The sequence below is a fragment of the Gopherus evgoodei genome, chromosome 12, assembly GCF_007399415.2.
Source record: "Gopherus evgoodei ecotype Sinaloan lineage chromosome 12, rGopEvg1_v1.p, whole genome shotgun sequence".
NCBI classification, from domain to species: Eukaryota; Metazoa; Chordata; order Testudines; family Testudinidae; genus Gopherus; species Gopherus evgoodei.
Window position 1 is genome coordinate 25,478,662 of NC_044333.1, and position 26,674 is coordinate 25,505,335.

The 26,674-nt window shown below is 40.7% G+C and overlaps 2 protein-coding genes across 5 annotated transcripts in view; one reads left to right on the forward strand and one right to left on the reverse strand.

The window, feature by feature from the left end:
• LOC115660293 (transcription initiation factor TFIID subunit 4-like) overlaps positions 1-17,490 on the reverse strand; it is a 197,726-nt gene extending 180,236 nt beyond the window's left edge. For both annotated transcript variants that reach the window (XM_030581550.1, XM_030581549.1), the window contains exons 1-2: positions 16,138-17,490; positions 12,139-12,311 (exon numbers count right to left, since the gene is read on the reverse strand). In XM_030581550.1, coding sequence (XP_030437410.1) covers positions 12,139-12,311; positions 16,138-17,452 — 1,488 coding nt within the window. In that variant the 5' untranslated portion in view covers positions 17,453-17,490. The remainder of the gene's footprint in view (positions 1-12,138; positions 12,312-16,137) is intronic.
• A 4,197-nt stretch (positions 17,491-21,687) lies between these two features.
• Positions 21,688-26,674, forward strand: part of LSM14A (LSM14A mRNA processing body assembly factor) — a 32,027-nt gene continuing 27,040 nt past the window's right edge. For 2 of the 3 annotated variants that reach the window (XM_030581493.1, XM_030581494.1), the window contains exon 1: positions 21,689-22,076. In XM_030581493.1, the coding sequence (XP_030437353.1) occupies positions 21,956-22,076 (121 nt within the window). In that variant the 5' untranslated portion in view covers positions 21,689-21,955. Of the gene's footprint in view, positions 22,077-26,674 lie in introns of all 3 variants that reach the window. The other variant, XM_030581495.1, reaches the window with a different exon arrangement.

Sequence of the window (26,674 nt, forward strand, 5' to 3'; positions counted from 1 at the left end):
CTGAATTCTATTCTTGCCTCTGCTAGAGAGTTTCTTTTGTGATACTAGTCAACTAATTTAACCCAGTGGTTCTGAACCTATTTACCATTGTGGGCTCTCTGTGGGCTGCATCCATAACAATATATATACAACCTGTATGGCCCTGAAGATGTCACATGGGCCACAATTGTGTGCTGATTGGACCGCAAGCAACCTGCGGGCTGCCAGTTGAGAACCACTGACTTAACCCAATTTCTTCACAATTGGTCACTAACTGTATGTTCCTCATTTTACAAGTGCCTGACTTGAGACCCTGTGGTTACATCTGCATATGTGCTAAGTGATCACAGCTGCAACTGAACTCAATGGGACTTGTGCTGTGAAAATATAAAGTGCTATATAATGCTAATTACTAAGAAAAATCAGGTCCTGAGTGTCTCAAATTGCGCATCTAACATTAATGGATAATTATCTGACTCTCGCTGTGCCTCAGTTTACCATCTGTAAAATGAGGATACCACCACCACCTTCAATTCACAGAGGTGTTGTGAAAATCAATTCATTACTGTTTGCAAAGCATTCAGATACTATAGCATTGTGTACCACAGAAAGCCCTGAGGAAATTAGTAACTCTGTCTTCAGAGCACGGTTTATATAGTGTGCTATAAATACAACCTGGTTTCACATACTGAACAATGACCATAAAACAAAATATTGAACTGCTCATTAAGTGAGCACAATCCCTACAACCCCCCCTGAATGAGGCTGGGGTCTTATGGAAAAAACTGTAAGTGATCACATAACTAAAGACTATCGTAACACATATGCACAAGGGGATTTAATTAAGGTTACACAGGAAACCTTAATTCTAGCATTTCTTAACTTTTTATTTGGAACCTTAAGAATGTTATTTTAATGTATTATGTGTATGTGTATGTGTAATATCCTATGTACGTTTAAATTGCTATGTAAGAATATTCCCAGTACATAAATAGTAACATTTACATGTACCAGTGGTTAAATTTTTCTTACAGAAAAATTATATATCCAAGGTGAACAAAAGGTGGAAAGATGGTCAACTCTAGCCTAGACCTCACAGAAAAAAAGCACAGTCAACCCTCTTCCACCATATCTATTGGTCTCCCACTTACACATCTAGTGCTAATATCTCATCACATGCTGCCAGCTTACCTTTCAGCATTCAAACAAGGCTAAATTTCCTTCTCCCAAGCATATCCAAATACTCTAGGAATATTTTTTTTAATTGTTAGAGAGAACAGAAGGTAAGTGACACTTTAAAATAGGTATAGTTTGGGACCTATTAACATGGACAAATATTTCTTTAAAAAACATATATGAAGAGAGACAACTTGAAAAAGAGATCTAGTTACTCATGTGGAAAAACACTGGATATGGGTTATGTTAACTCTTCCTGAAACTAAATTATAGGATTGGGAATGCTCTTGTCTGTAAAGATAAGCCATAACAATTCAAAATGCTCTGAAAAGAGAAGGTATGAACATATTAACATTTGACTACACAGCACCTAGTATTATTTGAAAGTATATTAAGGCTATCAGAAATTTAATTCTCAAAAGTGATGACTGAAATAAGATTTAACCAACTCTGGAAAAGCATCAGGCTGATCAATGATGACCAAAGAGTCCCACAGAAAACTTGATCAACACGGTCACATCCAGGGCAAACATCACAAAGAATTAACAGCGAAGACTCTTCAGATCCTTGCTGACAGTTTTAGTTCTATGTTAAGTTTCATTGATATGAAGGCAGTTTATTAAACACAACATTAACATTAAGGTATGTTTGCATTTAAAGAGATTACGTATATGGATAAAGCATCTATAGAATCTGGGCTAACATTGCATATAAGATTTTTTTTCTTTAAATCTACAACTCACATTTCTATTTCACTGGTATACATTGGAACTGTAATTTTACCACCAGTTTCAGATTACTGAAAGTACCATTATTTTTGACTTTTTATTTACGCATGTAGTAGCAGTCTGACTAATAAGAAACACAAACAAAGAGCAGGAAATTGGGCTTAAAGCATTCAGAAACAAGCAAAGCTCTGAACTACATAAACTGAAAATGTAAACAGACAAAAGAAAACTATCAGTGAAAAACTAGATGGCAGCATCTACCTACTTTTTAAAATTTCACAAGTATAATACTTCAAAACCAAGTACAGTGCTGCTTTCTCCAATGTTATTTCAAAGGCTGAAAAGCAGTAGGCATAACATACTTTTAAAGACTCTTTGAATATTATAATAATTCAAGTAATTTACTTGGTAAATAAAATATCAATACCCTTGGTTTATTTTCCCATAAATGACATCTATGATTTCAAAAGGGAGCAGTAATGAAACTAAAATTTCATTGAATGTATAGATTGTGCTTTCTCACTTTATACAAACTGCATATCAAAACCACAACCTAAAGGATTTGAAAATTCCATAATATAAAATACTGTTAAAATAACCAAATATCACAATGCTCAGTCACAGAAGATATGCAGAATTACATCAAATGCATACAGAAACATGGAATAAAGAGAGTAAAATATTGTCCAGCTGTTACAAGGTATTTGTTTTAAATATGCCAAATGCTTTTCCAATTTCATTAAAGGGCTTTTTCTGAACCAAGAATATAAATAAGGCACAAAACACTTTTATTACAAACAGAGCAGATGTCATTCTCCCCAAAGGGCATCGCCTCCATGATGCAGATAAGGTCCACAAAACAACAATAAATTTCCATAAGGATACAGTAAGAGAGAGACACTTATAGGAGCACAGAAATATAATCAAGAAAAGAGAAGACAGACTACCCCTACTGACTAAAACAGACAACGATCTATGTTCATGTTCAGAAAAATGTTAAATTTCCCTGTAATATGTTACTATAAGTGTGCTAAAAATGCAATTAATATAAAATAATTATTTTTTCCATAATCTTAACATCAGATTTAAATTAAAATTATATTAAACTACAATAATTGTTTAATGAAAGAAAAACTATTTACTTTCTAATATATGAAATGTTTCAGCAATGCAATAAAATCTTAGAATTTACTCATCAGGAAAAATTAGAAATGAAATTGCACCTATTCAAGATTTACTTATTTCAATACTTTATTTCAGTTAAAAAAATAAGTGGCAACTTATGTTCACAAGATGACTACAGTTTCAATGTAAACACATTGTATGCATCTTTCTCTGAATCACAACTTTCTATATAGCATTCGGTAATTTTGAGATTCTGAATTTTATTTTAATTATATGTTATTGTACTGATTTGCACTCATTTATTTATATGCTGCACATCCTTCTGTAATTTATTCTTGTCCTCCATGGTCTTTCCTAGCTTGGCACTAAATTGACCCAGAGATGGATGCCATCTTACAAGGGTTACTGTTGCTCTGTTGATCCTCTCTTGCTGACAGTATAGCTCCTCCTGGAGCAGTTTTCCAGACTTCTGCTAGGAAACACAGGCACAGATTACAGTGCTACAGACAGTGTATAGTCCTCCACTCCACTTCTCTTCTTCACAGTCACTCACATCTCCTATAAAGGTAGGTATTTTTACTATTGTGTAAAATGGGAATACTGAGGCAGAGAGAAGTTAACTGTCTAGCACAAGGTCACACATCAATGGAAGAGCCAAGAAGGGAATCCAAGGCTAACAGATGCCAAAGTATTCTTTTCAAAAGGCATTTGTCTAACTTCGGTGAGAATTTCATGCAAGACTGTTCTAAAAGCTGTATTAAAATATTGCTGTATTATGTTTACTGCATTCCCTACATCCACAAAACTGACAAGTGAGTCAAATAATATTTCACGTTTCTGTGGCATGGGCTGTTCTTTATTACATACAAAAATGTTAAACAAAAGTTATTTAGGTTGCAAATTCAAGCACTCACATTTTAGGAAATGCCAGATTTATGGTTGCCTGTGCAACCTTAAATCTGGGACAGGACGACAGGAGATGGATCTCTCAATAATATTCCCTGTGAAGCATCTGGCACTAATCCTGTTGGAAGACAAGATACTGGGCTAGACAGACCATTGGTCTGACGCGGTACGGCTGCTCTTGTGTTGTTATTCTTCATCTTCCTACACGTTCAAAGGCACGTTGAGATTACGGCAGACCTCAAATGATACCACTAACTGTGCCGGATAGCACTTTTCAAACATTGTTGTAGCCTGGTACAATTATAGGACAATTTCCCTTGTACAGTGTGAAGATATTTTTTCTCTCAATCATTCATGTCAGCCAATGCTGTGCTTTTATTCAATAGCAAAAACTACATTAACACAGAGTTAAGGTTGCCTGGTGGTATGTCACCCCTTTGCAGAACACTGAGTTGAGCAAAACTAACTTCTGAAAACCAGGAAATGGTTCCTAGCTATCTTTATTCTGCCCTCTTTCAGCAATGCCCAAATATCTCCATTAAGACACAAATATTGCCAATCCCACAGTTGCTGAAATGTACAAGCTCCTCTTTTTAAAAGCCATTCACTCTCAGCCACAGGATTCCGCCTTATATTATTAAAGGACAAAGGGGGGTGGGGAAAGTAGCCTATGATACCTTCCCTCTACTTCCCTACAGCCAATGGAAATTATCTGCATACACCCCAGGTGCAGTCAGTGCATTGGATGTACCTACCTTAAATGGTGGAGGCAGCAGATGGGACTGCTTGGTAAAGGTGTATTTGTGAAACAAAGATGGGTGGATTACTTTGAGGTGGGTGACGGAGCTGTGATTATGACATGAGATCTACGTTTTGCACCCTCCAATGTGGGTGAGCAAAAAGAGACGCATATGTATTTTCAGAATCCTGTATGTATCATTTCTAGGCAGAATTGTGTATGTTATATAATCAATAAAGCCCAGAGGTTTTACTATGAAAAGTACTGTCATTAGTGAGCTGGAATATGAGCACAGTCTAAACATTTATTATCTGCAAGCACTCCAGGTAAAGTGAGTGTAGCTGGTGCCAGGCGTAGCTCTACTGAATGGTGGAGGCAGTGGTTAGGGGATAGAGATGTGTTTGTGAGATCTGCAGATTACTTTGATGTGTGCGACAGAGCTATGACTGTGACATGAGATCTATATTTTCCACCTTCTCATGTGCGAGCAAAGGGAAAAGTTGCATATGTACCTGCAGGATCCAGTATGCACCTCTTCTATGCAGAATTGTGTAGGTGATGTCAATAGCAGGGCATAGGGCTTTTGTTATAAGGGATACTATCAGCAGTAAAGTGGAATATGAGAGGACTGTCATGCTTTAATGATGTTTCAGTGAAAGTGAAGACAGAGATGGTATCCTATGAGTAAGTGTAAGCGAGTTGTAAAAGTCTCTGAAGAGAATCTTAACTTGTGTATGGGTGGTATTTTTTCCTGGGGCTTTCGCTAAGTGTATGAGTGTACACCAGTGTCTGGAATCTCCTGAATCTTCTGGGCCAGTGTGAGTATGTGCATAATGAGGCATTGCTTGAAGAGGAAAGCGGGAAAGTGGCAAGGGCAACCATTTTTTCCTCCTCTTCGTCCTTTAATAGTGTTAGGTGGAATCCTGTGGAGTGAGTGAATGGGCTGTGAAAGGAGTGAAAAGCTTGTATATTTCAGCAGCAGGTAACATTTATATCTGAATAAAGGTATGAATGTTAACAGAGCATACTGGGACATTGCTGAAAGAGAACAGAGTTAGGTTTGCATGGGCAACATTAACTGTGCATTTTCTGGTTTTCAGATGTTTTGAGTTTCGTTAAGCTCAACATTCTTGGAAGTTATGAAATACCACCAAGCAACTGTAAATCTGCATTAATGTAGTTTTTTGCTATTGAATTCCCTTGTGTTTTTAATCAGAAAAGGTATGTTGTTGGTAGGAGCTGGTAGTCATTTAGGTAGCTATATATCTCATGTCCCACAACTGGCATATTGAGTCAGACAAACACACATCGCCCCTCCCCATATGCACACACAGCTGTACCCCACAAGCCCTGCTTTGGCACAACTCCCCAGCCATGCCCCAACCCATTCACTGTGTTCCCACCTCCAACCTGACCTCCTCCCTACTACTGTACCCAGACCCCACCCCAAGCAGGGAATGCCTACCCTTGCAGTCTCCAGTCCCTGGTACACAAATGTTTCTATTGTCCTTACTTCCCCCCTCCTATAACCCAACTCACATGCAGTGCCTGAAGCAAAGATCAACTATGTTAGAGCGAAGGGGTGTTCCTGGTCACGTTTCAGAATGGTTGGAGGACGGAGGTCGTGGAGCAGCCAGCAAGAGAAATCATAGACAGGATTTCTGTTCAAAATACTGAGTTTTATGTTTGAGAGAAAGATCCTCTAGCCCCCATCCAATAGATCAGGGGTAGGCAACCTATGGCACGGGGGCTGAAGGTAACACACAAGCTGATTTTCAGTGGCACTCACACTGCCTGGGTCCTGGCCATCGGTCTGGGGGGGCTCTGAATTTTAATTTAATTTTAAATGAAGCTTCTTAAACATTTTGAAAACCTTATTTACTTTACATACAACAATAGGTAAATTATGTATTATAGGCTTATAGGAAGAGACCTTCTAAAAGCGTTAAAATGTATTACTAGCATGCAAAATCTTAAATTAGAGTGAATGAAGACTCGGCACACCACTTCTGAAAGGTTGCCGATACCTGCAATAGATGCACCCCATCTCCAGGAAACTGAGGCGTCAGAGCTTCTAATGTTTCTATGACATACAGTATGTATAATCTGGTCAGTGATTAACCCTCTAATTTCCTGATTAATGTTTTTCCAAAAGTTATTAATACCTTTATATTGCTCCTGTAGCAATTATTCAGATGCTCAGAGAAATCAGAGACAATTATTATAGCTCTTGGGCACAAATCTGTGATGCAGTCCAAATCTGCTCTCATACATTTATGAGGTGTACATATCAGGAATAAGGCCCAGATCATATTCATGCAAGTGAATCACCACAGTGCCTGGAAGAGCACAACCTGAGCTTAAGCCACCAGTTAGATGCTGCCGAATGGGCAAAATATGATGCCAACGCAGGCCACCTCTCTCCACCCAAATCAGCCTGTAGTCAGCAATCCCCATGTCATGGTGTACTCCCCTGCTCTCTCACAAACATCTGCAACCTTGTGATCCAGGAATCACGCAGAATCCAGTAGCAACCTTGGCAGCACACACATTTTTTCCCTCAGTGGTCCAGTTCCAAACCTCCATGCTAGGAATTTTGGAAACACTACAATAATCTGCCCTGGAATCAGGAAATACCCACTTGCCCCAACAATCCCCCAGGGGCTAGTAAAATATAGGTTTTCCAAATAACCAATCCAAGGCTTGCTGCCACTGCCACCTTCCCCTCCTCCCCATGCATGTATGCATGCATGCATACATACATGCGCGCGCGCGCGCACACACACACACACACAGTCCTCTGTCTCCGTCTCCTCCCCATCCAATATAATAAAAATTTTGGTTAGACCAAATGCTGGCTATTCTATTGTATTCACAGTAAACCGACCATAAAATAAATACATGTTATATTAGAGACAATTTGGTTTAAGCACCCTGAGCTATTAAAACTTCTAAGGGTATACAAAAGTTCGGACTACAAAATTCAGTGGTCGGGTTTTCACCCAGGCAACAGTGTTGGCACAAAACCTTGAACTATACAAGCAAACAAAGTGGCTGCCTAGAAACTCTCTCACTGTTTCTTTACTGATACACATGCACAGTAATCAATCTAAACTACATATCTACAAATGTTCTTAAATATCATTCTCAGCTTGAATCCCCAAAGATTTAGTGGGTGCCATGCACAACCCTGCGTAAAATTCTACAGATTGAAACCATTTTGACCTACATCACATCAATACTTTGGCTCTCTACATCGGCACAAAAAACATACCTAGAAACTTTTTGAATAGTGGCTTTTTGTTTCATCGCTTTTCTCTCTTCAACCCCTTGCTCATATGACCCCAAATTTGGGTCAATGACCCTGCCCTGCAAACCAAATTAAAAAGGAATCTGACTGCAAGTTGATTTTAGAGGACTTAGAAAGGTTGATCTTTAAACAAAAGTTGCGATACAACCTTAACTATAGTGGTGTTGCCTCACCACTGTAATCCACTGAGCTAGGTAGTTTATAATATTGTTTCTTAACTCAGTTTATGATTACTTAAGGTGTAATAACAAATTGTGTTACAAATATGACCCTGAAAATGGTTTCAAGCCTTAACGGAAAAAATGAGTAAACAGCCACATTTGACTTTGGGTGTTAAATATGACAGTCCTCAACCATCTCTCCTCAGATTTGAATAGAAAACAAATGTCCCACTCATAAAATGGGGTCTATCATATTCACCACAAGAATAAGAAGGTCAAAGCCTCTCTTACACAGATGGTAGGACCTTAGCAGAAGGACAACTATTTTCAGTGCTTGGTTACATAAGCGCAAGGAGTCTAAACTGTCTGACAGCCAAAGTCAAAACATCACTGTTTTCTCAGAGTAAAACTCAGCCTTGATGACCAGTAAATAGAAAATCACAAAATTCTATGCATTTAAAAAAAATAACAGTCTAAAATATAATCTAAAGAGAAAACCTTAAATTACAGATTCAAGGTATACATAATGACCAAGATATTTTAATATCTGGTGCAAAGATAATGATACTCATCTGCATCAGCATAATGGAGAGATATGTATGTAACTGATTAAAGGATCCAGGAAGAAGTTGAAACTAAATTAAACAGCAATGCGGCATTAATTTTTGTTATATTTGTCTGTCTTATGCTGTCCTTCTGGTTAGTCAAAGACAACATATGTGTTCATTCAGACTGTTCTGAGCCAACGATTAATGCAATTTGTCTCAGACTGAACAACTGAGAAGAACAGGACTCCTAGAGATTTTACTTTACAGGCCAAACAACATTTGTGCAGAAAATATTTCCCATACTCTTCACTGTGGGGTGGGGGGGGGGGAGGGGGGGGAGAATAACCTGTCAGGCTCCAGCTCTGAACTGTGTTCTGGAACAGGGAAAAAAACCTGTCAATTATAGAATTGCTGGAAGACAATTTTGTTTTCAGTATACATTATTGGCTGTACTTCTTGAATTAAATTCCTCTCCTTGATCAATAATCATTATTCAAACGAAAAACAAAACAAAACAAAAAAACACACCTGAAGATGCAGCCATTTCTAAAAGCTTAGCCCAATATTTGACACTAAACATTGCCTCCAAAAAAGCAATGAGTTCAACAGCCTCAGGAAATAAGTCTTCTATAAGCATCAAATACAAGTGTAGTTCTTATGTGGTAAACTCTTTATTATTTAAGGGATTCACCGTTTTCTGGCTTTAAAAAAAATGGTTCTAGTCAAATGTTTTAAAACACATTTTCTGGACCAAATATATACAAATAAAAGTCACTGGCAGCAGAAGAGAAAAATGTATTGCCTATTTCCAGAATAATTAAATTCAAGCCTCCCAAAGACTTTGCTTTAATCATTTCATTGCCTTTATTAATTAATAAGAGTAAACAAATGTGGTGCTCATGAAAGAGACCAATATGACGGTATAGGCAGATACCATACTGTTGTGTCAATGCACATGAATCCCTGACTAGCAACAATCCTATTGTTCCAATACTGCCACTGTAAAATGTTGAAATCACAACAACTTCTAGGATAGGGATCGGCAACCTTTGGCACGCAGCCCACCAGGGAAAGCCACTGGCAGGCTGGGATGGTTTGTTTATCTGCAGCGTCCACAGGTTCGGCCAATCGCAGCTCCCACTGGCCGCAGTTTGCCACTCCAGGCCAATGGGGGCTGCGGGAAGCAGCAGCCAGCACATCCCTTGGCCTGCACTGCTTCCATAGTCTGTCTGGAATAGTTTGAGATCCACTGCACTAATGATTATGTGCCTCTTCAATACACAGAACTATATCCTATCTACACAAAATCCAAAGCAGCGTGGCAACACTGTGCTTAGGCCTGTTTCAGAGAAGCCTCCCACAAAGCCACAGAATCTATTTTTTCTTAATGACTTTTTCCAACCTTCCATCCCGAGCATGTCACATAATTTCGAAGACTACTCTTTAACAGGCTTGTCATGTTCATGCTCATCTCCTCAAACGGTCATATTAGACACGCTCAGTCCTCTTAACAATTCCTTGCAAGTTTTTATCTTTTCTCAACTCCCTCCGATTGTTAATATCTTTCTATAGTATTGTGTTCAAAAGCCGTGCTCCCATGAGTGGTGAATTAAATCATTTTCTCTCTAACTTTACATAGGATACATCTAAATATACAATCTTATAATGTCGGATGGCTGCTAAAGGAGCAAGCAGGCTGGAGAACGAAAGTCCTGCCAGCAAGCTGGTGAGAAGCTGCTCAGAGACGACACTCAAGAAAAGGGATGACTAGATATATGGCAGTAGTCCCAATAGTGTGGGACACATCTCCAGAGGAGAGCATGGAAGAACACTTGGGGGGACATGCAGTGGGACCCAAGTCAGCCCGCACAGGGGATGGGTGGGAGTGCCACCCAGCTCTGCTCTGCTTCCAGCACGGCCCCAGCCTCAGCTCCACTCCATCTCTAGCCCAGCTCTGCCCTCATTCCCTTTCCAACCCCAGGCCAGCTCCACCTCTAGACCCAGCTCCTGCCACATCCCCAGTTCAGCCCCTATTCCGCCTTCAGCCTAAGCTCCTCTGCAGCAATGGAGGGGGGGCACAGATAAATTCAATTACTGGGGGGGGGCACGATAGGAAAAGTTTGGGTACCACTGATGTACTGGCTGGAGAAGCCTACGGAACCAAGGGAGTAGAAAGGCACTCAGGGCACAGCAGGAGTTGTTGTGGAGGCCTTATTTGGTCTGTCTTGTTTAAGGGCACAGAGCTGGAACCCAGTGGAGTGGGTGGGCCTGGGTTCCCCTATCAATCCCGCAACAGACACTTAAGAACAAAAGGGTTTTTGAGACCCCCTGAGGACCAGGATCAGCTGATCCTACCAAGTACAAGGGAAACCCCTACACTCAGCAGGACTGAAACTAACACCCTGCATATCCCAGAATAGGACTATCATAGAGATTCAGTTAAGAGGCCATGACTGACCGCCTTCCCGGACCAAGTTAATTCTGACCAAAGGGGGCACTAGTGCATTAGCACAGCAGCTCACAGTTACTCATAGTCATAGTACTCATAAGTACTTACCAAAGCAATCTTAATTCTGCCCCAACAAATCAGATGAGCATTACTAGGGCTCAGCTGCGCAGTAACAATGCTCAGAAATATTGATCTCTAATTTTATAGTCCAAAGTATCTAAAGCTGAATAACCTCCCTGAAATACCATCACTTAGTTAAATCACTAATATAGGTTTTGGGGTTTTTAGCTAGAAGGATCACAAAGCACTTTATAAACTCATCAGAAACTTAATATCAATCTTAGTACCTCTGTGAGGAAATACAGTAACACTTTAACATCAAACTCTACAGAATATTATGGGGCAGGAAAGGATACCGTAGCCAGCTTAATTTAATAGAGAAATTCAGGTCACAAAACGCAGTCACCCAACTTAAAATCTTAATGCAACAGGCAAATCACCACCCTTACTCTTGAGTAATGTATAACAACATTTAATGACTACAAGAGGGCAGGACACCTGTTTTTCATTTTATTTGAAAAATTAATCTTAACAGCACAGTGCCCCCAAGCACCATGTTGGGGATTTAGATCAATACTGACTCAGAAGGAAGAGAGTCACCTATTGAATCAGCAGCATATATGATTTCCTCGGAGACCTCCAAATAAGTTCTGACCAAGCTTGATCCTGCTTACTTTATGAGGACTGTTGGACTCACAGCCCAAAGTGGCCTTAACAGAAGCTATAATATGGGACTCCTGAAATGTAGACATATAGAGAAATTTCCTGGACCCCTGGAACTAACCCATACTTTGGCTGAAGGTAAGGTACAATATTTCCCTCCTCTGTAATTTGTTTTCAGTTCAAAAATGGTTTACGTGAAGAATATTGCAAAGAAGCCTAGCTTTATAATGCGCGTGATAGAAAAACTGTAGATCATAAACAAAAATGATAATCACAAGCAAGAAAAAAATGTACCTGGGTTGTTGTTAAATGAAAAACTGGACCACTTGTGGGCACTGAAAGCCTGGGTGAGATGCTGGCAGGACCTTGCCCTTGTGTTCGTACTTGAGCTTGTACTTGAGCCTGGGCTAAAACCTGCTGAGGTACCATTACAAGCTGTCCAGCTTCTGTGCGCACCAAGACCATACCTAATGAAAATCATCAAAATAACAGTAAGAACTTTGAATAGAACTGACATGCAGTAGCTTAACATTTTCCCTTCTTCATTCACCATACATCATTCCTGACATGCTTTTCACAGTATAAAATCAGATATTTCATAAGGGAAAGTAGTTACTATCAGCAGGAAAAACATTAAATATACACCTTTAACAATTTTGGTTACACTTGAACAGTACAAATGTAACAACTGGTTACCTGACTATATAAGAAGGTGACAAAATTTAGAGGTGTAATTAGAGACAGTAACAGAGCATTGGGGTGGGGGGAGTTGCATTTAATTCTTAAATCCTGATCCAGCAATGGGATCTACTGGCACAGACACTTGTGCAAATACAGAGTCCCACAGATGCCTCATTTGTCTTACCCCTGCACTGTGGCCAGCTCCAGTCCTGGGAATCTAAACCAGATTCCACCTCTTCTGTCCCTGTCCCATCACCTCACTTGCCTTTGTCCACTGCTGAACCTCCTCTGCCCTGTCCGGTTTTATTTTTATAAACTAAGGCCCCCAATCCTACAAAGACTTACACTCGGCTTAAACGTATGTCCCACAAGTAGTCCCACAGAAGATAAAGTCTCAATGAATGCACGAAGTTAAGCGTGTGCATAAGTGTTTGCAAGTGCAGAGCCCATATCCTAGGCCAAAATCTACTGAACAGGCTGCATTTTCAGTTTATTAGTCTGTTAATTTTTGACTTAACACTGTTAACCATAATTGTTCCTAGATTGCAATAAATAAATAAAACAGGATGATAAAAACCAAAAATTCACTTATTTTGCAAACTAGATGAGCTCATTTTAATTTTGAAAATAACCCTTTTTGCTATGTGTTTGTAAACAATAAAATTTAATGTTCTAGCTCAATTAACAATTTAATATAATATGCAATTGCAAGTAGTTTGAAACACTTAATTTTCATGAGTTAAAAATTAAACTATATAACTCATAAGAACAAATCAGAGCCAAAACTACCTCGCGCATACTCAATGTATGAATAAAATTAAAAGCATAGTTAGGGATTACACTTTTTTAAGAAATGTGACATCGGTGCATCACATGATTTAATAGCCATGTATTTATCTGATTACACATATAAACTCTGAGCTGAAGTACAATTCTTGTAAGTACTGTAGTTTCTCTTTATGTGAATTAACCTTATGGGGAGACATCTAGAAAACACTTGCTAATCTTCCCTACGTAAAATGGAAATTAACTGAGAAGCAGATCTGAAGTAGCTGGGCTGTGACTAGTCCCTACACTTCATACCACCAAGTAGGGAAGTTCAAAGAGGAAGATACAGACTAAACTACAAAAGCAGGTGAAGAATGTTTTTAGAACTGAGTGTTTTCTTCTGGTATTTACTACTATACTATAACAAAATCATCCACTTACAGGGACACCGTCAACTTAATCTGACTGTCACTTAACTTATTTTGCCTAGTAGTGTGAGAACACCACGTATACTTACTATAATGAAAAACGCAAACTGAAGAGATTCTTTTGAATTATTTTGCATATTTGATAAAACTATGTCTACAATTAATTTCACTATATTTGATTTTCCCTATTTGTTGTGAGGTCTTTCCCACAGCACCGCTGTATAAAATGCACAATTAATTTGAACACATCATTACCGTATTTAACTGAACAGCTGTGATAACTGTACATGCAAATGACCAGTTAAGACATGTAATTAGACATTCGTTCATTCAGCCACCACAACAGTATGCACAGATCCATGCAAATTTTTCTGAAAGTTTACACCAAACATCCTGATCATACAATGTACTTCACAAAGTTTAATTATAGGACATGGACCTATGGGCACTTTCCAAAATCACAATCTATTCATTCCATAGGAATTTTTGTTTTGCTGTTGTAAGACTCGTTTTCAATAGGATATATTTGAATGAGACAGTCAAGTAATTGTGATGCATGATTAAGTTTGTTATTCAAGTTGTAGAAATATTTACTGCTATGAGGGTATAAATGTTAATATGAGACAATTTGCTTTTTAAAATGAATGTAATTAATTCAGGTTCAGGACATTGTTATATTTAGTTTGATTGATCTATGCTTAAAAAACATATGCATATCTGAAGCATCTAATATTATGGGCTATTATTCAGCTTTACTGCCAGCTAGGTAAACAGGAAGCTGACTTTAAGAGCTTGTGATATAATTTAAAACCCACTCAAAAAATAATATTTTTTTAAAGTTTCAGCTTTAAACATGAGTTTCCTCTATGAAAACCGCACTATTTTAAAATCGTAAAGAGCTGTCCATTACTTTTGCAGTCGAACTATAGATATTTTCTTTTTCTCTCCATCTTATCCCTGGGGAACACTTGCCTGTTTGACTTTTATATTCAAATTTAAGTAGTTCTATAGAGTAAAAACACTTATAAGTTTGCATGCTAACTTATTTCAACAATATTTTCTAAAATCTATAAAATGTTTTCAAGAGTATCATTTTCCTCTTCTGTTTAACAATCATACAGTAGAACAAAGCAATTATAGCATTCAGCTTCTGAAATTGACGGTAAGTTATGACATACATGCCTTAGTATAGGCAACAATAGCAAAGTGTTTTAATATACTGTCTACATAATTTCACTTTCTAAAAGCAGCTTGATATCCGTTCCAAGTTAAATGAGATCTTCATAAAGTCATAAGAATTTGCCTGATCTGTGCAATACCATTCTACAAAAATGTCAGGAGTTTCATAACCTGTGGTCAACTTCACAACTATTTAAAACACTGCACTAAAAGACAAATCTTTATTCACACCCAGCAAGCATGCCAATCTATAAATTTCATTTACTTAACTAATGTCAAACACTTTAAAGAATTCTGAGACAAGAAAAACAATTTCAGATCATACAATGTATTAATGGATGAAGATTCTTTATTTGCATGAGAAACAATTAAACTTCATTTGAATAAATCACCAAATTTCAGAGGTGACGACTTGTGCACTATTTGCACCACTAGTACCCAAGCATGACAAAACAGAATTGAACACCCTTCGAAATTTGAGACTGACAGTAAAATAGCCATTTAAATCAGTAATTGTCGGCATGAGGATATATGGCTAATGTTTTGGTTATGATCAACCTTACTGAACTAGTATTTTTAAAAACCAAAGCCAGATACTACTACTATTTTTGAGTATCAACAAGACTAAATAAGAGATCATCATTATGAGCAGAGGGAGTGGGGTGAAATTGTTACTTTGGAATTAGAGATGACTCCTGCTGATGTGGGAAGAGGCCCAGATACTATGGTGAAAAGCACAATATATGTGTTGAGACTGAAATCATTGCATTAGATTATTCAATTAGCCACATCAGGACATACACTGCTTGAATGGGGAGAACTTTTCCCAGCATCAGCAATAGTAAAGCAAATTTAACAAAATTTAAACCTACAACTAGATAGGACACCTATCTATAAACCAGGAACTTCTAAAATAAAGTGTTTCGTTTTATTTTACTGCAGATTTTAAATAACTTACCATGATTAACATTTTCCATTAAGCAAATAATTCTCCCCAACAACCGTCGCAACATTTTTTTAAATTAGCCACCACAAATTTTAAATTGATTAAATAATAATTTTAGTAATGTCAATGTGTTTATTAGAACAGAATTCATTTTAAAAGTATGTGATTACTGGTGTACCATGCATTTATTTGATAGTTCTGTACTTGAATTGTAGTACAGCCACAACTTTGAAAAATCACAGTGAGGAAAATGGATTAACAGAGATTAACAAGGCTGTAATTTCCACTTACCAGGTGGTATAGTAAAACCTGGAGGCAACTGGATTGTAGTCTGCTGAGGCGGTCTAACAATCAATTGTGGGGCAACTATTCTCTGAGCAGTGCCCACTGCAGGTCTGGGTGACGACTGGGGGACTGCAGAGACAACAGGTATAGCAGTGGCTGATTTGGCTATACCAACAGCAGAGCCAGGTGGTCCTACAATATTAACTGCAGGTTTAGAAATAGCAGTGAGAGTGATCGGACTGGACACTACAGGGGCACAGTTGGCTACTGAATTTTGGGCTGGATGGGTAACAATGTTCATTGTAGGAACAGAACTGGTAGAGTTACTGAGTGCATTTACTGCAGGATTGTGTGTGAGAAATTTAGTCTGTGCTGTGGAGGAGTCTGGTTTGCTGTGGCTGACAGCCGGATTCTGATGGTTGACAACTTGTGTTATTGCTGCTGGGGCACAACCAGCCTTTAGACTCTGAGTGACAACCACAGGATCGCTGGAAGAAGTGCCATTCCCACTGTGTGCTGCAGGAGGAACAGTATGCAGCACAGGTCCCTGGAGAAGAGAGAGAACAGGAGGAGGAGGAGCAGCAGCAGCTGTACTACCCAGCATTACCGCCTTTGCAAGTTCCCGACTTGCTGCGGCTGCTGCTACTGGAGTGACAGCACCGGCAGCCTCGGGCAACTCTCCAGCAGTGGCGGCCTCGGAGTTATGCAGCAACACACTGTCCATCGCACCAGCGGCTGCTGCCGGAGAACTACACCCAGGTCTGGGGCTCTCCATTTCCCGGGCACCACTGCCAGCAGCGGCATTGGCATCCACGTGGCTGTTGACAGGCTGGGTTGGGGCGCCAACAGGCGGAGGTGGGGCAGCGGACTGCAGTGGGGCAGGGGTAGCAGGTACACTCGGGCTGCTGCTGCTGCAAGGAGCTGCTCCATGTGATTGCTGCATGCTACTACTGTTTACACTCGCTGCCCTCCCGGCCGCCGCCGCTGGCGGGGGCAAGGCTGGGGGTGCCCCCTGGGCGGGGGGTGGGGTGTCCACGGCACTTGGACACCTGGCTGCCTCCCCTGCCCCGGGGAAATGAGGAGGAGCAGGATGCCCTTGCTGCTGTTGCTGGACCGGGCTGCCGCCCTCCACCAGGCTCCCCTGGTGTTCTTGCTGCCGGTGGGATGGGGGACTGCTGTGAGGGGAGCCCCCCTCGGCGGAGCCCCGCCCGCCGGCCAGCTGTGATTCCAGGGAGCCCACCAGGTCGCTGACCGCCTTCTCGTCCACCTCTTCGGAGAAGAGCAGCATATCTTCCAGGGGGTCCGGGGCGCCCGCCGCCATCTTGCGACGAGCTGAGAGCCGGCCGCTCAGCTCACATGCGCGCCCGGCTTCCGCCGCGCTAGGCATGCTGGGAGGGGTCAGTCCCCTCGCGCTCAGAGGGGCCGAGCCTGGCTGGGAGGGGAGGGCAGAGGAGTGGCGGTCGCTTTGTGCGGCAGCCTGGGGCTCCTTTCGCTCTCACTTGTTGCCTGCCTCTTCGGCTCTCCTGTGGGTCAGTGGGGGTTTCTCATCCGCTTGTTATGTCTTGTCTTTTGGAATGTAACTTTTGTGTGAGGTACCCATTTTTGCTATATCGATCCAAGCACAAGGGGGCCCAGTTTGGTTGAGGCCCCTAAATGTTACTACAGTAGATTTAAAATAATAATTTAAAGTATATAAGAATTATACTTTAACTGCCAATGTTAACAAAGTAATTGTTTATGGCTGTAACAGAGGAAATTGGGAACAGGGGGAATGAAACCTATGTGGGGGGGAATCAGGATGTGTGCCAGGGAGAAGAGAGCAAGGAGGATAGGAAAAGAGAGTAAAAATAGGCATCACAAATATATTTTAACTTTAACAACGTAAAGAGTGACAATCTAAAGTGTAGTTAACTTTTGTAGTTAAGTGTAGTTTACTACTTAAAGGCCAGTATTCAACCCATACATTTATTTAAACCTTCCCCCATGTTAGAGCGAGTTCTGCTGTGGTTTGAGGATAGCACAGAGTCCTAAATATATACCCTAGCCCACAAGCCCTCCTAAAAATAGAATTCAGCCCTCTCCACAGAATGAGTTTGACATCCCTTTTTTAATTAGGCTGATTATGCAGTGATCCCCAGCTGGCAAATTCAGTACTTTAGTATGCACTCTACTACTGTTAGAAAAAATCTTACCCAACCTTTTTTTTCTACATATTAATAGAATACCTAGAGAACAAGTCATATCTTATTGTTTATAAACATAAGAAATTCCATTGTAGGGCTCACAGGATGTATTCTGCCTCTCCACTGGTGTAAACAGCAGACTTTCAAAGAAGAAAAAGAGCGAGACTGATTCTAGGTTACAGTACAACCCCTTACCATTACACCACCCTGATCACATAAAGGGGCTTCAAATGCGGAAGACATGGCTGCCTGAGGCCTCCCTTGTTCAGGAGGCCTTTGTAGCCATCATAGAACTAACCTAATAGTTCTACTCAAGCCATGTTCCCAGCCCCTACGGATGGGGGACATGTCAGGGATACAAAGGAGGGTACAGCTGGAGCACACTAGAGGACAGCTATTTCAAAAGGGACCTTAAGAAGTAATAGCTCTAAGGCAGGTCCCCTCAATGGCCTCAGAATAGAGGGAGTCAGGACTGCACCAGGAAAGCCACCTTTCCTCTCCCTCCATTTCTGCCACAAGTCAAGGAACAGAGTAACTGAAGTTAGACCCAAAAGCTCTAATTTTTCTCTTTTGGGCGAGTACAGAAATCCCCCTTTTCTAAGGCCCAAATAAGAATACACAATTTTCTCCTTAATGGAACCAGACTGACCTTTCCTTTTATGTTTTGCACTCCTTTCAAATAAACTTTCAATTTTATTTTTTTAAGAAAGATTTTTCTTTGAGAGTGAGAATATCCTTGTTTTCCAATTCATATCAAGTTGATATATAAGGTGAGCTCTACGCTGATAGATCTTGTGAAGCCAGCCAAAGTTCAACTGCCAGCCTAGCAGTCCCACGGACTTTGCGCATGTTCATGGGTTTTTGCAGGATCAGGGCCTTTATCAAAAAGTTCATAGGAGGCATGTGTGAGTGTTGGAAGGCGGTGAGGGATTTTGCAACAGTTTATGTTGGAAGGAGGCAGGTATTGGCCTTTTCTTCACAAGGAAAAAATAATGCAATTAATATTTTATATAGACATTTTTTAATCTGGGAAGGGTTCTTGTCTGAGTGAGGCAGTCCACTTTCCAAGCATAGGACTGGGAATATTTGTCCTTTCCCATAGAGGACAAATATTTGAGCAGCACTAATGGGAAAATGTCAAACCCTGCTGTAGCTCATAACACCATAATACTACAAGTGAAGCAGCGAGAAGAGGCCCAACTGGGAGAGATGCTGAGGGAGCTACTGCTAATAACAGGAGGATTTGGTGGAGCTAGGGAGAAAACTGGCATTTTCATGAAAGAGAATTGATGAAGCGAGTAAAGAGAACTGATAAATGTGTTGGGGGAACAAACAAATATGTCATGGGTGAATGGTAAATTAATAAACTGATTAACAGCAGGTAAGAGAAATACATGTAGATAAGACCAAAGGCACATCTGTTTTTTTACTCTTGTTTAACTAAAGGTGTGATTTTAAATGGATTTAATTAAACTGGTACAAAAGGCTCTTGTGGACAGTCTTATTTCAGTTTAAACCAGGCTTCTTTCAGTATAGTTAAATCAATTAGGCCTGGTTTAACCACAGTTTTTATACTGAATTATTTCACTTCGGGACATGATTTCATATCACTGTATTTAAATCAGTACAACACAGTGGGTGCATACAGTTATTCCATTATTAAGCTGCTTATACTGGTATAACTTAACATGTAGAATAGTCTATACTACTAAAAGCATGTTTATATCAGTATAACTGCATCCAAACTAAGGGTTTGTACCACTAACTACATCTGCATCTAAACCAATATAGTTAAAGCATTACAAAAATTGTGTGTAGACAACCCCTTAGAAATTGTGTTAAACTAAACCAAAATAAGCCATTCTTAAAGAAGTGTCTATACAGAGGGTTGCAAATCACAATTTATGCTATGAATTTTTAGAGCTTAAAAAGGACTCAGTTTTAATTAAAGGTTTAAAGTATATGTGTGAGTGGATAACCTATAAAACATTTAGATTTTCTGCCTCCATTTATATCTCATAGAGCTGGAAGGGATCCTGAAAGGTCATCGAGTTCAGCCCCCTGCCTTCACTAGCAGGACCAAGTACTGATTTTGCCCCAGATCCCTAAGTGGCCCACTAAAGGACTGAACTCACAACCCTGGATTTAGCAGGCCAATACTCAAACCACTGAGCTTTAACTGATCCACTTTATTATTTTTATGACAATATAATATATACATGTAAGCTTCATTTTGTTGTACAAAATGTAGGCCCAAACCTACGAACATTTATGCACATTCTTAATTTTAGTCACATGAACAATCACACTGATGTCAACGTACTTATTTACATATGTAAAGTTAAGCACGTGCATAAGCGTTTACAGGATTGGTCCTTAGGTCTGCACTTCATAAAATTAGCAAGACATCTAAAACAAACTTGTAATGAAGCACATATGATTTGTGTATATGTTGGATTTGTTTTATGTAAGAAGAACAGGAGTACTTGTGGCACCTTAGAGACTAACAAATTTATTTCAGCATAAGCTTTCGTGGGCTACAGCTCACTTCTTCGGATGCATGGAAGAAGTGAGCTGTAGCCCACGAAAGCTTATGCTGAAATAAATTTGTTAGTCTCTTAAGGTGCCACAAGTACTCCTGTTCTTTTTGCGGACGCAGACTAACACGGCTGCTACTCTGCAACCTGTTTTTATGTAATAGTTATTCCTGTCACTGTAAACTTTATTTTCAAATACATTTCAAAGTTTGTAAAAATGGAGAAGTGCTTTAAAATGTTCATGCTGTTGAACAAACTGGTTGGTGTTTCCTTTTAACTTGTTAAGGTTAACACATTGTATGTGAGAGAACCAAGGCCCTAAACCTGGAATGAGAACTGCTTAGCCTCACCCAGGTGCCTAAGCAGAATTCTAGCATGAATATTGACTATAGGCCTGGGGCCTAAATGGCGATTGCTTATTAAGATGTGTGTGTGAGAGAGTGGCATTTCCTGGCTGGTGGCTTGTCTCTTAGCAAAGCCAAAGTATCTCACATGCTGCTGTTGTTTTTCTCCCATGGGCTAAAAGCCAATGCTTGACACGCCTCCAGCGTTTTAGATAAATACACTCAGGAGTGATGCAAGTGAAATGAAATTGCAGATGATGTCATCCAAGGCTACTCAAACAAAGTGCGATGCAACGTGTGCAGTAGGACACATGCGATGTGTGCACAGAAAGGTGTATTTATAGTTTAATGCACGGCGGACTCCACACTTTATAAGCACAATATGTTCATGACACTTCTCCATAAAGCCCTTCGTCTCTATCCTCCTTTCTTCTCTTCTCCCACCCCCCCGCACCTGTGAGGCCGCGGCTATCGCGAGAGCGCTCTGTTCCCGGCATCCATTTCGCGGCCTGGGACGGAGAGGGGGCGGCTCTGAGGGAAGATGAAGGCGGCCTCCATGTTGGCAGCTTTAGACTGCTTTCGACGGGGGTTGTGCTGAGGGGCCTGCGTAGGGGGAGCGGTCGCTGGACAGTCAACACGCCCTCGCGCCTAAACTCAGAGCAGTGGAGTGCCCGCTCGGACTGAAGGGGGTTCGCTTAGCCGCCCGTGTCCGGCCTCAGGAGTGCTCGGCAAGGGGGTCCTTGTACGGGGAGCCGGCGCCATGAGCGGGGGGACGCCCTACATCGGCAGCAAGATCAGTCTCATCTCCAAGGCCGAGATCCGCTATGAAGGGATCCTGTACACCATCGACACCGAGAACTCCACCGTGGCGCTGGCCAAGGGTAAGGGGCTCGGGGGGTGGTGGCGAGCGGATGGCTGCGGCCTCGGGAGTCCCGGCCCGCTACGGGTGGGGGGAGACGAGCCACCCAGAGCTCCACTGTGGCGCTGGCTAACAAGGGAGAGGAGCGCGGTGTGGCGGCCCGCTTTACACTGTGAAAGGACCGGGACTCCACAGTGGACCTGGCCAGAGGTGAGGGGCCGCCGAAGGAAGTGGAGCAGGGGCCTGGGGGGCGCTGCAGCCTCGTTCCCTGGCGGTGCAGCGCCCCCAGTGGCGGAGGGTGCAGAGGTAGGAGTTGGGGAGGGGGGGCAGTCAGGGATCAGATTCAAAAGCTGCTACGAGGGCATCTGCCCACTGTTGGCAGAGTTCTCTGTAGAGCTGGCCCGGACTGAGGCTGTGGGGGAAGCAGAGAAAGGGAGATGCGCTGTGGGGCCACTGGGACCAATAACTTCACTGTGGAGTTGGGACTGCGTGAGGGGCCATGGCAGTGGGGGTGCAGGAATTCGGTGAGCAGCTTTTGTAATGTGTGCTAGTGAGGCAAAAGTGGTGTTTGGTGAGAAACGGAGCAGGGATTCTCTACTCTGAGGAAGCCTTTGGTTTTGTGAGGCTGGCCCTGAATTAGAGGAAATTGGCTATTAAATGGACCTGTATATTGTGAATGAAGAGTCCAGGATGAGAGCACAAGTAAAATTGGGGAGATAGTATCAATGATATGCATAAGGGAAGCCTGTACATCCGCACTAAGTATTCCACCAGGGTGTTAGCTAAAGCTTAAAGGGACCAAAGGCTTAGGGGCCTGTATCCTGGACTAATAGATGAAGTCTTCTAGGAGGGGTTCCTATATACCTTTGATACAGAACTTCACAGCATTGCTGAATGGGTGAGGGTGGGGAGAAAGGGTTGAGATCTTCTAGATTATTGATGCTGAGATTGGCATTAGCACTGTGTGGTTACCAACAAGGTGAACCTGACTGTGGGTCATTTTGTTCTCTAGTTTATAAAGAAAGATAAAGGGGGTGAGATACTGTAATACCTTTTGTTGGACAAGCTTCTGGTGGTGAAAGAGAGAAGCTTTTGAGCTTCCGAGAGCTCTCTTTTAGGTATCTTTATGTATACACACATTCTTATATTGTGCTTGTCATTTTGGTGTAGCCTCATCTGCCATGAAGATTCAAGGTTGAGGAGGGAAAAACAACACCAAGTGTAGCAGAATCTTTGGGCTATATGAAGGGTACCTATATTTGTGATGTGTGAGAGAATAGAGGGCTTTAGGCAGCATGAGGGATGTCTGGAATCCATGAATTTTAGTGCCCACAGTGAGAAGAAAGCATCTGTGATGGGACTTGCCAGGTATGGTGGTTGTCTGTTTCATATGGGGTTCTCTGAACACAGGACATCGGTCTTGAAAATGAATTTATGCAAGTAGAAAATTGAGGTTGGTCTCTTTCAGCATGGAATATCTGCTTTAAAATACAAATGTATTTTGCTATAGTTTTCATATGAACTCTCTCTTGAAAATCTTGTTTAAATAATACAAATTACATGACAGGGAGAATTTTTTTCCTGTTAGACCAAGAGAAAAATAGCTTCCTGTGTAATCCAACAATGTAAAAGGTTTGGAAAATGTATTTTTTTGTGTGTGGCATGTGTTGCCCTCTGAAGTATATACTATCCTTTGTCTTCAGTGTTGCATGTCATTGGATTAAAGGCAACTTATTAAATGTTATACTCCTGTCTACTCAGTTTCTTACAGTAGTTTAATTGCTTCAGCTCACATTGGCTTTGGTGAAAGTTCACGTTAGATGACAGCTCATGCAAAACAGAGCTCTTAATAGCTAACATGCATGTATATAGTATTGGGACTATTTTTCTTTGGAACACATGTTGAACTTCAGGCATATGTATAAGAGTCTGCAGAACTGGGGCCAAAGTTGCTATAAAATACCGTAGTTCATGATGTTAAACAGGTAAACCTTTTTTCCTCATAAAGGGATGCCATCAATTTAATATCACATTGAATTCATCTGTTCATTAAAAGTAACAGCTAAGATTGCAATAAGTGAAAGATGAATAGATTTAAGTTATTTATACTGCAGTGGTATCTAAGGACTCCTAGACTGTGATTCCACATATAAACACTCAAGATAGTGTCTGCCCCAGGGAGCTTACAGTCTATATTTGCTTATGCTGTGAGCGGGACAGATTGGCCAGCACTGCTCACTCCTTTAACAAACACTGCACACATGACAGGATATGCATATTCAGTGTGGTCCAGTTTTGCCATAGTTATGATGAGTTGTACTTTGCTTCTGAGCTTTATTTAGTTTGATTATTTTTTTACTGTGCAATAATAGAATACCCATCCAGTGTTCTTGTGACCCATCACAATCATTTAGAAATAAAAATGTCAGTTATCCTGAGATAGAATCAAGTATAAATCTAACCACTTAAACACTCCAAACAATCCTCACCAGAGGTCCACAGCACTGCTGTCCATCCCTACCTGTTTGCTTATAGTTGAGAGAGAAAAGTTGGGCCTTGTGGCACAAGCTGAGTGTTAACAAATATGTACCAATGCAGGACACAAATTCTAAAGCAGGGGTTGGCAACCTTTCAGAAGTGATGTGCTGAGTCTTCATTTATGCACTCTAATTTAAGGTTTCGCATGCCGGTAATACATTTTAGCATTTTTAGACAGTCTCTTTCTATGTCTATAATATATAAGTAAACTATTTTTGTATGCGAAGTATATAAGGTTTTTAAAATGTTTAAGAAGCTTCATTTAAAATTAAATTAAAATGCAGAGCACTCCAGACCGGTGGCCAGGACCTGGGCGGTGTGAGTGCCACTGAAAATCAGCTCGTGTGCCGACTTCGGAACGCGTGCCATAGGTTGCCTACCCCTGTTCTAAAGGCTCAGGTATCTTCCAACCTTCTCTCTCACTAAGGGGGTTCCAAATTGGGCATGTCTGCTGACCTCAACTGTGACAGTATGTTAGAGAGAATGCCAGTCTCTTAGAGGGGTTAGTCTCAGGCCACCTAGGATTTATACATCAAAATCTGTGTGAGCCCTTCCAGGCCATAGAGCCTGAGGTTAATATGCTCACAAAGAGAGATACTGTTAACAAGTAGGCCTCTGAGTTCCGGACTAGCTGCAGTTTTGGAATGGATTTTAAGACTTAGCCTCTTCAGAATATGTTGCAGTCATTAATCTTGAAGTGACAGGTGCTAGATGATTGCAAGGCCCACATCTGAAAGAAATGGGTCCAACCCTCTAATCATCCACAGATGTAAAAAACCTGACTTGGCAAGTAGGGGTGTAAAATATTAAATGGTTAACTGGTAAGCATTAGTCTTACTGTTAACTGAGCCTAAGCTTTAACCCCCAACCCTGGACTGGCCAGAGCAGCCCCAACCCTCTCCCTTTAATTGGTTAACCAGTTAAATGATATAATTTTAATCATTTAAGCGGTTAACTTTTTAAACAATATTTATATCCCTACATGGCAGTAGCAGCCACCAGAGCTGGTAGCAGCTGGAACTCTTAACTGGAATCCCCTGTTGTAAATCCTGGCCAAAAAGGCAGATGGATGGCCTGAATCAAATGTTTGTTTCTGTTGTCCTCCTATCCAGCCTCATGTTACTCTTACCTAGATTGAGTCTCATCTACACAAGAAAGTTGCACTGGTTTAAATTCAGTATTTTAAACTGGTGAAAAAAGGCTATATTGGATATTGTTAATTCAGTTTGTTTGTTAGTTAGAAATTGGTTTAAGCTGAACCAAAATAAGCCATTCCTTAGCCAAAATAACCATGTGGGCTGAGAATTGGACAAACTGCAACCTTTAACTAGGGAGAGATTGTCTTCTCTCCATACTACAACGTGCAGGCAGAGAACTAGAACCCTGATCCTTTAGCTGTCAAACTCAGGCTCTACCACATGTGTTAAAAAGAAGAGTTCTGGTAGGTATTAGCACATAAAGGTTTTTTCGCCTATGCTGCAGTTAGCCAGTAGAGGGCGGCATACTCCCTCACAGTTCCTGATTCTGCTGCTGTTGAAATAATAGCAGAAAACTCCTATTAAAGTAGTGGCAGCAGGACTGACTGCCCCAAAAGATAAACAACAAAACTTTGTTTAGTTAGAATCTGTTTGTTTCTTGGTGCATGAGATTTACCTCTGAGGAAAGCTTAAAGCAGTTTGTGCTAGAGGAAAACAAATGATAGACAAAAGTGTATTTTAAATAAGGCTAATTTCTGATTACCTGTTCTTCAGTACTTGATCTCAAAAAAAAAAAAAAATCTGCTGTGCTTTGAGTAAATCTGAGAATTTTCACATTAAACTACATTTCTGAGCCACACTATTTTATAATGAAATCTGGTTGCAGCTTCAGCCATGCAGAGGCTACTGCCTCTAATGATATATTGTAGGTACTTGCACTTAGTCTCTATGGCATTACTAAAGAGTTATGATCATGCTATGTTAGTACCATCTCCAGTTGTCAGTCTTCAGAAACCAGCTCCCAACTTGCTGCAGACTATTAAGCTTAATAAAAATCAGTTTATTCTTATGTCTAAATGGTTTGTAAACTGTCTTACTGACTGAC